Raw genomic sequence first — 16,575 nt, 5'->3', positions numbered from 1 at the left:
TGGGGTTTCTGTCAGGCAAGTGTGATGTAGGGGGCGGGCACTTCCAGAGTAAGCAGAATCAACTACTCAGAGAGGCGGGCTGAGCCAACCATAAGCACAAATTTCTTAAAGTCATTTTCTACATGGATGGGTGAAGCAGTGGGCTCACCATGGATAGACAGCTAGAGCATCAGTGAGTATCTTCTGAGTACTAGGATGTGTCTACCATCCAGTCAGCATTATTGCCAGGAACAGCTTGGTGTGCCTTCCAAAGACCACTTGTAAAAGAGACAACTGTTTGAAATTTTTCCTTACTTATCTAAATGAACACATTTATTTCCCCTTATAGAGTGCTTTTTAATAGAAGTGACCATTTAATTGATATATCAAGAGTCAGGATATAGCACTAATTCTTTTGTTAGATAAAAGTTTCTCTCATCTGTCAAGACAGTCATATCCTCAACAAAAGGCTTCTACCTTAACTGGGAAGTTAAGGGGAATTTTTTTGTTTGATGTAGAAAAAGGTGTCAAGATTAATGAATGTCAGAAGAAAACTCCTTAGGAATAAAGCAACAGAGACAAAAGAGAAAAAGTTAGGATCTCTTAATGTCCGTGTTTTCCATTCTTCTGCACTTGTATATGACACATCACCAGAGTAATGACCCAGATGTACTGTGGCTCAAAAACGGCAGCCCTGGTTTGCTCATTCTAGCCGGCCTTTGATGTCCATCACCTGTCCATTAATAGCCCTCAACCAACCTGCAGGTAGGAAAGTGGAGACAAATGTGATTGTACAGCTCAGAAAACAGAAGAGGAAGGAAGAGAATGGTCACTGAGTAGGAGTTTTTGATTTTTTTTTTTACCCTGAGGGATTTGGATTTTACGTAAATAATAATTGAATATGCACCTGACTTGCTGGGTCACCCCAGACAAATTAGGACTAGGAAATGAGGATTAACAAACTTACTGAAGCCCTTGAAACAAACATAAATCTAAATACTGAAGCAACTGGGAAAGCTGGTTTCAAGGTCGATACGCATTTCATCTGAGGGCTCCCTTGAAAGCATGCACCATCCAAGTAGATTATCAAATTCTGCTACTTGGTGGCCATGAAAGTTTCTTACGATCTTTCAGAAAAAGAAGCAACAAGCAACAGTTTTTTAAAAACCACTAAGATCGGAAAGTCTAGGTCTGTCCTAGAGACTGGAAGTAGGACAGCAGGGCTGACAAAGCCAAGACACAGAAGCAGGAAGTGACCAGAGGTGCTCCATGGCCCAAGACAGTTCAGGAAACTATAGGGATTATAGTTTTTCCAAAAGCTTTCTGGGTGGGAATTGCTATCTCTATACTCTGAATTAAACTTACCTTTAATTCAATTATGTAAGGAAGTGCAGCCTCATAACCTCATAGCCCCAAAAGAACACAGCCTGGGAAAAGAGCAGGCTAAGACAGACTGAAACACAAACATAAGACCTGTCTTACTGGCATTATTGCCTTAGAACTGAAGAACATGTCATTCCCAAAGCATGAGGACTAAGCGAAGGGCAGGGGAGATACTTGTTGGCTAGAGGAAAAAAAATGTATAAAACCACATGGTTCTCTTAGGGATCATTCTTTTGGGTCGGGGGTGGGGGTGGGTCGGGGGGGTGGTGCGGGGAGAAACGGGGATGCTGTGGGTTATGAGTAAGTATAAGGAAACAAAACACTTCAGTCTGTCTCTAGGAACATTAAAGTGCTGAGTTACCAGAAAATGGGACAGTAAGTCATCATCAATTTGGACTCTAAGGATTTGACATTGGTCATTGTCTGAATACATAAGCCAAGGAGGTTATTTCTGGGTAATATAAAGAATGGTGGCTTCCTGGCAGAGCCTCACTTGGTGCAGACAGTGCAGCCTGGATCCTTTGCCAGCCAGGTATGCAGTGTCCAGGCCGCAGATCTTCAGTAAGCCCTGCTTTTGGTTTTGTTTGAGGGTGCTTCCTCCTGGAGGAGGAAGAACCTAGAAAAACAGAAATGTAAGGTGTGTTTCAATAACTTTATTCAGGAAGGTCTTAATTAAATGGTACAGGGTGTCTAAGCATTATAATAATCCCAAATTTTGTTTGGATTATTTAAAAATAGGTAACATTTTGTATTTGGCAGAACAGTTTGTCAGATGGAATTTGAATGCCATCATTTGTTTCAAGCCTTGCTTCCTTTCTGCCTAAAATCTGAAGATTCCCATGATTTCCTTCAGAAATGCTATTTCAAAAACAGAAGGAGGCATTGTCCTGAAAAAACACTAAGACCAATTTTTAAATTGTAGAAATACATGATAAACAGTCAAGCCTTGAGGAACAATGCAGGCAGCACGAAAGTCTGAGACAGAAATAGTACAACATAGCAGCCAGCTGTGTCAAAGGTCAAGATCGTCACCAAAGGAGGGTCAAACAAGGCTAAATTCACCCCCAAACCCGGCAATGCCCAACTGATCACTGGAGCCTTCAGGAACTGAAGACATAAGACACTGAATTTTCTCATGAGTTCTATCTTTGCAGCCTGTATTTTGGATATTTGCTTTCATCGTTCATAGGTACACTGTTAGACAAAAGGGAAACCCACCCAATGAAGCAAAGTATCATAGAAGAGCAGTCAATTTCTGATGGAGCCAGGCCCTCTCCTGTCCTCCTCCCTCCAGCACCCTCCCCAACTGCTGGAAATTTCATGGCTTGAAAAAATCTCCATCACTGTAAGCAAAGGGAAGATAAAACTCAGTATCAAGTTAAGTCGTTTTTGTTTTTTCATATTCTTAAGTAGTCTCAGTGAAAGCCTTGTAGATCTATTTTAAAATTCTATTCCATTTTTACTAGCAAAGGGATAAGCACCCTTGCCCTCAACCTCCCCCCCTCCAAAAAAAGTTAGTGTCAAAGAAAATAGGAAATTGGTATAGTCACTAGTAAAGTTTATAAAAATCAAGTGAATAAAGAAGGTAAGAGGAAGACTGCCTAGCTACCTGTAAATATCCAAAGTGCTGGTTTTAGAAGTGGTATGGTAAAGCATGAAGAATGTGGATGATGGAGACAGTAGGTCTGGGTTTGAATCCTGATGTCACTTACTAGCTATAACCTCAAGTACCCTCCCTGTAAAACCAGGCTCATTATACATGTTCTCAGGGAATTCTCCTGTCTTCCAGAGTATTTACTAAGTGCCTAGCACAATCTGGCCCATGGTGGCCTAGAAATCCTGGCTGCCCTATCCCTTTTCTTACTGCCTGGCATATCAGGGCTAACCTATTGGCTTGAGGTGCATACACAGTAACTAGACTCCTAAGGTTGTCAAATTCTGCCTGTACTCAATAGACCTTAGCCTCTATCAAAACCCATTAAAAAAAAAAAAAAGACATTACTAGGTTTTCACATGCCTCAGTGACAAAACAAGAAGAATCCATGACTTCCATGTCGTAACACAGAATACCAACCACCACAGGAGATGAGGCTTAGACTTAAACAGGTAGCAGGAGGTTCAAGGCACCTAGCCAAAGCAAGGATTTATATAAGGGGAGCCTTCCAAATTCTGAGCTAAAGTCAGCTTACTCTAGCTATTGCACTAATTATTGTTTTTTCCTTCCTCTAGAAAACAAATGATGATGCAATTGATTTTGGTTATACTGTTCTACTTCATGAATTCTCAACACAGGTAAAACAAAACAGTATACGGAACTGTTTTAGCCGGAAGTTTTTGTAGATCATCATTTTAGAACTCTTATTTCCCAGGAAATCATTCCCTGTCATATTCACTTGGTCTGGTACCCTGGCAAACCACTGAAAGTGAAGGACCACTGTCAAGAGCCACACACACCAGAAGAAGCCTCTGGAACCGAAGAGGGATCAGCTGTGGCACCAACAGAGCTTAGTAATTTCTGATCATCTGCTTACACCAAATGACTATACTAAATAGCCGAAATCATTACTCTAGTAAAAGAGCCAAGGTATAAGGCATTCTGGTAATTTAGGGAAGCCTGGGATTACAAGTAAATACTCAAAAGATGTTGGGGTTTCTGTTTTTTGATTGGTTTGGTTTACTTTTAACTCTGGGAGCACGTACACTCTGCTCAGTGCTAAACAGTCTCCCTGCAGGTTCCTCAGGGTCTCAACCCTAAATTGCAAAACCTAGTTCATTACTATGTGCTGCAGCTGGACCAGTAAGTATTTAAAAAAACACAACAAAATAGACTTGATGGTCACATCTCTAAATCTGCATTTCTCAATATTTTGAATATACTGTAACCAACTATTTTATGATGCTTTTACCTAACATGTTAAAGAGAGAATATATTTCAGTGAAAGCAAATTATACGGAAAAAATTACCTGTTTAAAAGGAATTTTATAATTTTTTATGATTTCAAGCAAGTATTCCTTTTTAACTGATACCTACTTTCAAATAAATGTTTCTAAATAAAATGTGTTAAATGTGTTTGTAGAGATTTGTGCTAAACTGGGATTAAATGATCTCTAAATATTGTGTAATTCAAATTTTACAAAAAAAAAATATAGTATCTCACAGATAAAGCCGAGTGTCTGCAAATACACATTAAATGAAACAGTGATGTAACTAAAAGTTTACAAAGTATTTACAACTTTCATTTATAAGGACAATCTGGACCTAATGTTGGCCTAAGTAATTTATAAAAGCAAATACAACATATACCATTATCAGATTCAGTGGAGTAGCTAACCAGGAAGGAAGATTCGATCCAGGAAACGGGCCAGCATATGCCTCTCAAAGTTAGTATCATTTAATGAATGCTTATATCCATGTCTGAAAACCTGTAGCCAGGAGGTGGGGCAGATCTCATCCTCATAAAGGCATTATTAGTGAAATCAGGCTCACAAATGTGACCATAATTCAACCAGGCAAGGAATCTAAAATGGCCCTTTAACAGACTTCAGTATATCTACACAAACATACAAAAACTTACCGAATTTATAAATTCACAAAACCCACAAAGTTAAACCACGAAAAAATTTCTCAGTATCACCACTAGAACATCTTTTCTAGCACAAACTCTAAAACTGCTGACTTGATTCTATTAATACCGATTTTGCTAGCTAACAGAAAAAAATTACTTAATCTGTCTTGACATAGAATTAAACCTTCTAAATACCCTAAGCCCTCTTTTCAATGAGTAAAGAATTAAGACTCAATCCGACCCAGTGGCAGTTATATACAGCATTACAGTGATTTTCCTACTCTCTTCAGAATTTTCAGAAATTCTAAGATGTACAGAATAACACCAGGATTTTGTCTGCATTCCATTTGATTCTACTCAGTTTCATTTTTCCTATCTGAATTATGATTCAGTTAGAAGTTAAACAAATTCTTTTGAAAGTCAGTTGGAAGATTCTGTATTAGCCCTCGAATGTCTTCCATGACATGAGTTTACTACACTAATTTCTCACAGCTTAGAAAATTCGATGACCTGTTCTGTGACCTTTCCTAGATTTCAAAGTGCTACAGTCACCTAACATGCTGCCTGACGCTTATTTGAATTACGAATGCTCACAGTAAATTGCCTGTGAATACATTAACTACTTCAATGATGCATTACAGTGGTGCTTGAAGACACTAAGCAACAATTAAAGCTCTAATATAAAAATGTATAGTTTTAGCAACGCAAATAGCTGTTTTCTACACAGGGATGTTTTCCTACATGTCACAACGTACTACTTACCTGGTGGCTGCCTTGTTTCACTGGTATCAATTTAGAGACTCATCCAGGTTTCAAAAACATTAAAATCTGAAAAAATCCTAAAGCTTCAGAATTGATTAAGTGTCTTCACAAACTAAACAATCTAAGAGTAAGCAAAGAGGAAAGGAATAACAGAAAACTGTATCTTTAAGGGTAAAGTTATCAAACTAAAAAGAAACAGCCCGAACTCTAACTTCACACAAAATATTAATAGTGTGACACATCTGCATTTCATGTTTTGGGGGTGCAGGTGACATTACAATGGTCTTTAACCTTGTCTGTATATTTGAATAAACCAGAAAACTTCTGTTCTTGATCCAAAGAATTAGAGTATCTAAGGGTTGGCCTGGGTATTTTTAAAGTGCTGCCAGGATTGGGAATCAGGGCAATACTGCCTAGTGCTGCCACTATTCTCCAACACAAATAATACTGTCTGTCTTTAAATTAGCCAATAATTATTCTTTAGTAGTATAAAAGTAGTATAAAAGAAACTTATTTATGAATATCCTCATTAATTTTTTCCTTGTAGAGACTTTGGCTGGTATATGGTCTTTAAGATATAACCAGACTAATGACTTAGCAAGAGATGTGGGTTCTGGTCCTGGATCGGCCCCTGTGTGATCCTGTTCTAGTTACTCCCACCAGCTGGGCCTGTGTCATTGCCTATGAAATGCTGGTGTCACATTAGATATCTAGACTCTTTCCGGGAACCATACCATCATAACCAGACCAAGTTAAAAATAAATCCAAATTTATCCATCTTATGTTCTAATATTTCTAACTGTTGGCAATAACCAGAGGAACTGTGCTAAGTTCTAAGAAGGTATTTCCTCATTAGGAACACTATTCAAGGTCATTATCAATACCGTGAGATGCTCACGAAATGCCAAAGCAACAATACTTTTCAGGCCTGATGCTACTGTAGCAAGAGATATATTTATGGGAAAATGCAGTTGGTTTGGTGAGTATAATAACTGCATTATCAATTTGAAAAGTTAATGAGCTATATGATCTTAGACAAGTTACTTACCTTCTCTGTGCTTCTGCCACCTCCATTACAAAAATGGACATTTAGTAATTTACTTTCATAGCGTTGTAAAAACGAAATTAGATCATGCATTTCAAGCATTTAGCAAATGCCTTGAAAACACTTGCTCAATATTTTTTAAAGATTTTTTTTTCTAGGAACCTTAAGTTATAAAGTCAAATCTATAAATCAAGAAAAACAAAGAAATTTAAGCCAGTTATTTTATTTGTATTATTCACTAAGGGAAAGGACTAGGGCATGTCTATTACATCAGATGATTTTTGGATGAAGCAATTCTGAATATGATGGAATTGTCTGGCAAAGCCCAACATATTCTAGGAACAAAAGCTTAACATTTGTTCTTTCACAATCTCAATGAATACAATACATGATAAATTCTAACAGACTCAAATTCAGCTAGCATTTACAAGGTGAATGAAACAGACTAGGCAGCAAGCCTGTTAATTATAAATTTTTTATTATTTTGAGCTGCAGAAACACTAAAATGAATATAGATAAGAAAAGCATATGCAAGGGTCTGTTTTTCACCTCATAGGTCTGCAAAAAGTAACATTTACACTCCTAAAAACAAGCAGATAAAAATCTGCAGAAGCCACAAATTGAAGCAATCAGCTCTACATAAAATAGCTAGGAATCTAGCTAGCATTTTAATCTCCAAATAAAGAATCTGAAAAACATTCTCTATTAAGATCATATAGAATCCATTCCTTAAAAAATAATTTTATCGCCAGGACTCATTTATTTTGTAACTGGAAGTATGTACCTTTTAATCTCCCTCACCTATTTCACTCCTCTCTCCTGACTCCTCCCTCCTCTCTAACAAACACCTACCTGTTTGTTCTCTGTATCTATGAGTCTGCTTCCATTTTAATGTTTGTTCATTTGTTTTTTTTACACTCCACCTATAGGTAAAAATCATACAGTATTTATCTTTCTCTGACTTACTTCACTTAGCATAATCTCTTCTAGGGTCATCCACGTTGTCACAAAGGAATCCACTCTTAAACAAAAAGGCTGCCAACTAAAAGATGACAATCCAAGATAGTATCATGATATATGCAATTCACTTCCAAGTATTCAGGAAAACAATTTTTTAAAAAAATGGAAGTATAAGACATAGATGGATAACAGACAAACAGATAAAGCAAACATGACAAAGGAAATTATTTGATCAACAAACTGTTACCAAAATTGTCCACTGTTGAGTCCAGATGGAAGGTACATGGCCATTCTCTGTACTGTTTTTTCAGCTTTTCTGTATGTTGAAAATTCTTATAAAAAATTTGGAAGTTTATACACGTTCTAAGCTTAGAAGTATAACAGAAATAAGCCTCTTCCCCCTTAAATCAATATTAAATGTATTTCTGTAATATTTTATTTGAGTAAAAACCAATCAACAGAGGAGACATACATAGAATTGACTTTGATATAATAGAAGCTCCTGAATTTAATAGAAAGGGCTTCTAAAATTACTTGTTCTCAGCCAGGTTTCATTCCATTAGAGTCCATTAAAGTATCTAAACCTTGCATATTCAGTCAAAAAACTGAAGAAAACTAGTTCTTGGCTTTTCCTTTTTTTACAGGAAGCTGACCTGTAGCTTCTAAATACTTATTAATGAGGTCTTCTTGTGTGGATGGTGAACATGGCTGGTATCTGCAGTACTCCATTGTATATTCTCCCTTCCCCTGGGTGTTTAAAACAAACAAACAAAACAAGCAGATTAAAAAAAAAAACCCAACTATCAAGTCAAGTCACATAAAGACAAGATTTCATAAAAATGATCATCTTGTAGGATGGTCTCTCGAGCACTGAATTAAAACGTAAGCACCTGCTTACCTCTGTGCATGACCTGAGTTCAGTGGAATAACCAAACATATTATTTAGAGGGACCTGAAAATAAACATAGTAGATACTTTAACATTGCTTATTGAAAAATGTTTGAGGAAAATACAGAGAAGCCTTAGCAATTTAATTCTTTTAGACTTAGGTCTCTACTAACTACTCCTGGTTTAAAAGATAGAAGTCAAAGAAAAATTTATTTTTGTTTCACTGCAAGTAGAAACCCTATTTGAAAATAATTTCATTTCACAGTCACAACTAGAAAGCAAATCTTCCAGTTTCACAGAGTGGACACCAACAGCCTTCCCTCTCATCCCACTCCACTCGCTGCAGCTCAAGTGCTCAGACACGTTTCTTGGGTGAAAATGTGAATACAGCTTTCCTAAGGACTCCTCAATGACATGTCGGTAGTAGTGTCTTCAGGAGGCCTTAGGTAACGTAATAAACCCTTTCTCCCATGAGATTTAAGTCAAGTAAGGTACAGGCAAGGGAACTAAATACCCCAATAAATTAGAGCATAATAAGACAGCTATGCAAATAAAGCTATAATGAGAAATGGAACTATATACATCTAAGAAAATGACATATTCACAAAGTGTACATGAAATAAATCTTATTTTTAGCTTTTGCACTTAAGATGCTCTAACAGAAAATTACAGAAATTGTCACACATATATAAGCCACAAACTCAACACTCAAATAGCCAGCGAAATGTGTCAATTTGCTCTACGATTTCCAGAAACAAAAGCTAATCTGATTTCCTCCTGTGGTTAATAAAAGCCAGGTTGTCAGGAACCAACAATACTTACATCTGCATATAGTGTAAAATAGTCCTCAACTCCATCTTGTCCTGTGATTATTCCATTGCGTCGGTTAATTCCTGCAATCACTGCTCCCTGAAATTCATTTGGAGCTATGACTTCCACAGACATAATAGGTTCAAGAATACATAATGTTGCATCTGCCAAGGCTGGGGTTTAAAAAAAATAATAAATTGGTTTATTAATCTTTAAACAAACTGGGACTCTTTTCTATCCAAATATACACAAGGAAGATAGAGTACTCTCCCAAAGGTACACACACAAATGATGAGGTTAAAATATTTGATCTGGACTCATTTTTCTAGTAGCAGTAGCGGTCACTCTTCTAAATGGAAATTCCAGTAAAACACCACTTAATTCTAATATTAGTATGTCCATTACCATATTTTTATCCTTAAAAATCATTAAGCTGCAGAGAATAATATCAAAGGAGTCTTACAACAACATTTGATCAAGTCTTTTACAGTTTAAATTATGCAGCTGGGGGTTACTTATTCTTTCTGAAATCTTTCAGGAGTAAAGACACTGTCACATCTCTGATCAAGGTAAATCAATTCTTTCCTGTTAGTCCCTGGCAGATAGTTATTTATTCTTGGAGACAATAATCAAGTCACACCTGGGATCTGTCTAGGCTGAACAATCTCAATACCCAATTGAGAATTAGGAAACCAAGTTTTTAGTTTCTGCTCTGCCTCTAAAAAGTTACATGCCTTTTAGAAAAACGCAGTCTTTCCCGGTCTTGCGTTTCTTCACCTACAAAATAAAAACATGGGCCTAGAAGCTAAGGGCCATTTAAGCACTAAACCCCAATGTGTACGTACACTCTTTTATCCCACTTAGACATAACCGGAACATATTTAATTTGGACGTTATGATAATGCAGAATAATACCTCAGCTCCAGACTGGATGAGTTATCTCTAAATAAAGACTTTAAGCAAAACACAGAAAAGGTGACAAAGAAAATATTTTGTTTTAAAATAATCATAATTTTCCAAACATCAATTTGTTTATAATAAACCAGTCAGCAATTATTCTCGTATATTCATTAAAGCACTTCTTCTGAAGATACTATTACCTTAAGTGCAATAACGGAAGGAACAGTCATTTAATATAATTGTATTTCCTTGAAATATTTTCTAACTCAAATCTATTCTAGCTCAGACCTATCTTTGACAAAAGTCCTAATTAATGAATTTGTTCTGAAAAGAGGAATAACTGAACTTTGTAGAGTCCTAAGTTTCATTAACTAAACCCTGCAGAACCCTCCTACACAGATATTTATAGCAGTAGACTAATAATTCTGGACTGTACAAGCAGCTCTATTTCTTGTAACTTCTTGGGTTATTACAACAGCAGAGCTTCCTTGGCTCTTAGTAAGTGTAATTAATGCAGAAGGTACCCAGAAAGAGCGATGTGAGCAGACTTATTAAGATTTAGTCACACATTGTATAGTGTTTGCAACAGGTTAGTAATAAAAAAGAGCTGGAGTATGAAAGGGTCTTATTCCAAAGGGAAGGAAGGGGCCAAGTATACAGTGCCTACCTCTTAATTGTTGAGGACAGCAGGTCTAGTACTCAGTTTCATATTCCCTTACTCTGCTCCTTCCCTTTTAAACTCCCTCTTTCCTCCAAAATCCACCCCCCAATTTTTTCAAAGAACCTCACCCTTATGCGTGCCTTTCTCTAACCGCATTCCGTGTGACAAGACTCCAGCGCTAATTCATCCTGCCATTTTTTAAATAGTTACCTGGCAGCCAAGTCCCAAAAACAAATTTCCTCAAGCAGATCCATGTGGTCTTAAGGCAGGAAATGAAAACACCAATGTCATCACAGAACCTCTGAAGCCTAAACTGGTGGGTAGAGGTGGTAATATTTCTGTTTCAGCCCACTAAGGATAGCGTTGATAACACCACACCAAGTGCTAAAGAGGTTGTGTGAGGAAGTGGTCAAGGGCTAGGGCTGTGGTTTGGGTTTAACACTTAGCACCTCCACTAACTAGCATGGAACCTTGGGCCATTCAGTTAACTACTCTTGAGTCACAATTTTCTCAACTGTTGAAGACCAGATATGGTAATTCCTGTACTCAGCATAATAAACAGCACAAAAGTGATCACTGAATGCTCCTATGATCACTCTGAGACACAAAGCTGGGGAATGGGTGGCAAGGCACAGTGCCAGGTGAAAGCACGAAGGGAAGGGGAGTGAGGGGAATGAGCGTTCACTATGCCCAAACGTGGATGTGCAAGTGTTCTCAAGTACACTCTCATTTAATATTGTGTAATTACTCTCTCCAAGCAGCCTGGGCTTGCCCATTTCCACAGAGTTAAGTATGAAGTAGAGGCAGGGTTCAAACTCAAAGCCCAGAGATTTAAAAAGGGACACTGCTAAGTGAAATGAGCTAGCCATGACACTGGGTAGGACTTTACTTCTCTTCTAGAGTAGCTACAAGTTCGAGTTTCTGGGGGAGACCAAACATAGTGGTCTTCCCAAAAACTGGCCAGAAAAAAACTGATGGCAAATGGTCACATCCACTCAATTTCACATTTCAGTTTTAGTTATATCACTGGTTAATCTCAAGGACAAAGTTTAAATTGTGACTGAAAATAGTTCCAGTTTTTTTTTTTTTAATGAAAAATACATGAGAATTTGAACTATTTTTCTTCCAATTTTGATAACAGGGAATAGCTCAAAAGTATAAGCTAATCTGATTCTAAGTGTATTTATCAAGATTTTCTCCCTAAAACTCTCATAATATACAATGGAAGTCTATGCATGAAAAGCTGATTTTGAGCGTGGAAAAATTTCCTCATACCCTGTTACATTTTTGTCTTTCAATCATGGAGAAGTAAGAATTAGATGATGAAACAGAAAAGTAATGTATTTTTCATGCTAGCACCCTGCTTATTTTGCACATGTTTATCTAGCAAAAAAAAAAAATGCTTCTCAATTCAGTTATCATCTAATGCTTTTCCTTCGCACCCCCACCAGGCAATCACACATAACAATATTTGCACACTGAAGTATTTAAAAACTAAATGGTATATATTCAACTGTGTAGTTAATATTCATAGATATGCAGACTTTCTTCATGAATATGTATATGTATATTATAAGCATATAATCTATATTTATTTATATTTCATATAGGTACAATTAAAAAGGATGAGGTTCTTTGTTAACTGATTTTACCAATTACCTTGCCTTATGTAACCTAGATCTCCAGGAAAGTTACCAATCTCCAGTCAAGAACTAGCATAGAACAATTGGTGATTTCTGATTTGTTTTAACTATACTTCTAAAAAGTATCACAATGTATTCATTTATCAAATCATCGTATTATACACTTTAAGTATCTTACAGCTTTGTCAACTGTACCTCAATAAAGCTGAAAAAAACCATGAAGTGATTACAACAAATTTGTTTAAGATTTATTAAAGAGGCAGGTGTTACCATCTGAATCAAGCCTAACAAAGTCTTATTTTATGACTTTATTTCCCTCTTTTCCTGTGAACACAATTGTCAGACTGTGACAAGGTCTCCAGATCACAGGTTCCAATCACATTTCTAATCGCTAGCTGGCGTAAAGAAAATAGAGGATTCTCTCGCCCTTTCACACTGAGAAACTAAATCACAAATTACTAGTGGCTCCCATTAGTTTAAGTAAAATAAGAAATTAGCAGTCTGGTTAAGGAATGAGCAACCTTCTCCAACCACTGCTGCACACCCGATCACAAAGGCTAACAGCCCCATAACAACATGAAGCCCAGAATTTGTACAGAATCAGTAAGTCCTGATTTACCAAATGCTTGGAAATGGTGTGTTAAGATTAATTTTCTGCTGTCCATCCTGACCCTCTTCCCCAAAAATATTCCTGAAATGTTTTGTGAATCATAATTCTCCTGTGTAAACACACTTGCAGACATTATGAATGAATTACCTTATAACAGGTATGGAAGACATGACAAAAAGAATGAATTTTGTGGTTTCCAGATAGAACTTGGAACTCCTTTGTTGAATAACCCTGATGCCCTGTTGTTATTTGCTTTTCTCTTAAAAGCAATGAGTCAGATACATCTGCAATTGCTTAGGGTTCTGTTCCATCACGGTTTTAACACACATATTATTCTATGTGAGAAAGATTGATGATTTCAGCAGTTAAGCAAGAAGTCTACACTGTGAATAAGGTTTACCGAATTCTTTCAAAATACTCTGCAATCCTCAAAATGCCTAAAAGCCTATAATGTCATACATCAAAAAGTTATTTCAAATTTATGGATTTTCTGACATCTGAATAAGTCACTAAAAATAACATGACTATAATGTTTCTTCAAAATATTTCTTAGAATTCTGAGCATTTCTGTCTTCTTTTCCATTAAAAATGGAACTTACAGATTATCTATGAAAAATATCAGATAATTTAGAAAGAACAAAGTAGGATTTTAATTTTATGAGAAAGAAGACATAGCAATGTATTCTCACTCTGATTCTATGAATATTTTCCCAGAACTGATCATGTTCCCTGATGTGCTGCCTACCACTGAGGGGAGAAGACCTAAACAGCACAGTACTGCCTTCTGGGGCTGATGGTCCACCAGGGAAACAGACATAGGGACACGGCAAATGCCAGACGCAGCATACCTTGTTTGAGAGCACCTTCTCCTGCACGGATGAAAGAGATTTCATTGGAATCCACCATGTGATGTGCTCCATCTTGCAGGACAAACCGGAGCCCAGAGAGCTTGTGACCAGACAGAGGGCCCTTCTCGCACGCATCCAGAAACCCCTGTTAGTGAATGAACATAACCTCTGGAGCAGGTGGGTTGCACTTGCAGGTGCATTACCACGAACCCCCCAAAGTCTCAGTATTCAGGAGTTTAACATTTTCATTTATGCTATATTTCATTCCTTAAATTTTTAAAAAAAAGTTGGACAGCCTTACCATTTAAGTTTTATTATTGTGGCCTCTAGATGAGCAATCCCTTGGAAAAGCATATTACTTAAAGGTGTGAGCTGGTTAGAAAATGATGATGAGAGTGCCAGCAATCACTTTCTCATAACCTCATCAGTAATTATACACTCTCACGAAGCATTATAGAGACAGCATGATCTTAATTTTATAACGAGGAAACAGGAAAGGTAAATCTGAGAAACTCCCGAAAAGAAAACCTCCATCAAAATTGGCATCTAATTAACAGCTGTGTCTTGAGCTCCTTCTGTATACCTATCACTGCTCTGCTTCACTGGCAGATCACTACATAATATCTTTAGTGTTACACAATGTCAGTAAGAACTAAAAGTAAAAGGTACTTTCATTTTTCCAAACAAGTTCTTTTTCAAAAAGCAGCTTTACTGAGGTATGATGATATCAATAAAATAAACCTATTTAAAGACTACAGTTTGGTAAGTGTGCAGTTCTTTTCCATTCAGTCACTTAAATATTTGTAGTGCTCCTACAATTCAAGTTAGTTTTTCATGGCAAGACAATCACACAGCTGCACATGTAGCACAATATATTTCTGACATTTTAAAACTGTAAACTCTCAGTGTTGAGAAATATCTAAGCTTTCCTTCACCTACATTAATCTTTTAGAAGATAATTTCAAAGTGTGAATGACAAAATACTGTCTTGAAATAAAGGGTAATGAATGAAATATACTAATCACAAAAAAAGCTACCAAAATACTGAAACCAAAATTATGATCTATTATTGAAGATTCCTAAAAAACCTAAAAACCTCAATCTATAAGAATAGACAGTTGCTAAAGATTTTTACAACAGTCTTAAAGCCAGTGACCCAGAAAGCAAACAAAACACTAATAGCCCATCATATGTGTAAAGCTCTTCACATTTTCCAAAGAAATGTCACAGTCTTATCTGATCCTCAATTTGTGAGGGGTTCAAATTGAAGTATTATATGCTCAGTTTAAAATGAAGAAAGTGGTTCTGAACACCAGGGTTTACCAAAAAGCATTTGAATCAGTAGCAAAGATGATGGCAGCACCCAGGGACTGGGAGTCTTAATGAATGGTCATTCTACTGCAACAGAACACCTAAAACTTGCATCAATCCCTGACAACTACTACAAATTTCAGTTGCTGATTACGATCAATTAAGTAGTTTCAATTTATCAAGAGAAATGTAATAACTATGATTCAGACACAGAATTATTTCCCCTCATTGTCATAGCATACATTTATAGCTCTTCAACTTAATGAATTAAAGATTCTAAATGAGATGGAAAGCTTAATCAGAAAAAGTAAGACTGTAACGAAAATGAAACACAGAAAAAAATGATTTGATACCTAGAAGACTGTTTTTGATTTTTCAAAAATACAATAAAGTTTATTTACTTATTTATTTTTTACCTTTTCTACAGCAGGCACAAATTGCTTTGGAACATTTGCCCCAAATGTTTCATCTGAAAACTCCAACTTAGTGTAGTTCTCTGGGTCCAGAGGCTCCAATACACCTATCACTTTTCCAAACTGGCCTGCACCACCTGATTGTTTTTTATGTGTAAACTCAAACCTAAAAGTGATTAAGGAGGAAAAAAAAAATCAACACAGCATTATATAATTCCCAAAATAAAACAGCTCCTACTAATTTAAATGAGAAAACACATTTCATCATTTTTCCCTTCAAATATAACTTGCTATAACATTTTATTGTAGAATTCATTTAAAAAGGAATCCTCTCCTTTCTATTCTTACTTGGAGGGAAGGGTGGTACACCACTAAAGTAATCCATGGTTCTAATTCTACTAATTCTGAATTTCATAAGAAGAAAATAAAAGTCAACTAATTAAAATCAGTCAGCCCAAGGTTTCTATTGTAGTAATCTACATTCCAAAGAGCTTGCCCATTTCTTTTGGAATGCTTCCCTTCCCTGGGACACAGGGTTCTCTCCTTAAACCTATATAATCGAGGACAGTTACCTGAAAGTAGGAGCTGTGCAGTTAATTCATACAGGTAGCTGCTATTTGATTTTACAACTTGGACACTATGGACTGAGGCAAAAAAAGAGAAGGGAATTTCGGGCGGAGTAACTAACACCTGGAAATGATTAACGGCAAAATGATTATGATTAACATAAGCCACTCAAATATACACATATACAGACACAGGTCAGTGTTTACTTCAAACTACTAATGACAACATA

At 36.6% G+C, this 16,575-nt stretch overlaps 2 protein-coding genes across 3 annotated transcripts in view; one reads left to right on the top strand and one right to left on the bottom strand.

The window, feature by feature from the left end:
• RARRES1 (retinoic acid receptor responder 1) overlaps positions 1-14,062 on the top strand; it is a 44,321-nt gene extending 30,259 nt beyond the window's left edge. Inside the window, exons 5-6 of one of the 2 annotated variants that reach the window (XM_031449932.2) lie at positions 3,592-3,654; positions 13,922-14,062. In XM_031449932.2, the coding sequence (XP_031305792.1) occupies positions 3,592-3,654; positions 13,922-13,927 (69 nt within the window). In that variant the 3' untranslated portion in view covers positions 13,928-14,062. Of the gene's footprint in view, positions 1-3,591; positions 3,655-3,731; positions 4,429-13,921 lie in introns of those variants that run through there. The other variant, XM_031449925.2, reaches the window with a different exon arrangement.
• The window catches only part of GFM1 (G elongation factor mitochondrial 1), a 41,815-nt gene continuing 32,182 nt past the window's right edge, over positions 6,943-16,575 (bottom strand). The window contains exons 14-18 of the mRNA XM_010986317.3: positions 15,783-15,945; positions 14,056-14,200; positions 9,406-9,566; positions 8,594-8,647; positions 6,943-8,442 (exon numbers count right to left, since the gene is read on the bottom strand). Coding sequence (XP_010984619.2) covers positions 8,311-8,442; positions 8,594-8,647; positions 9,406-9,566; positions 14,056-14,200; positions 15,783-15,945 — 655 coding nt within the window. The 3' untranslated portion in view covers positions 6,943-8,310. The remainder of the gene's footprint in view (positions 8,443-8,593; positions 8,648-9,405; positions 9,567-14,055; positions 14,201-15,782; positions 15,946-16,575) is intronic.

This window comes from Camelus dromedarius, chromosome 2, assembly GCF_036321535.1.
Source record: "Camelus dromedarius isolate mCamDro1 chromosome 2, mCamDro1.pat, whole genome shotgun sequence".
NCBI lineage: Eukaryota > Metazoa > Chordata > Mammalia > Artiodactyla > Camelidae > Camelus > Camelus dromedarius.
Note: the sequence above shows the minus strand (reverse complement) of the source record. Positions and strands in the feature narration are given on the sequence as shown.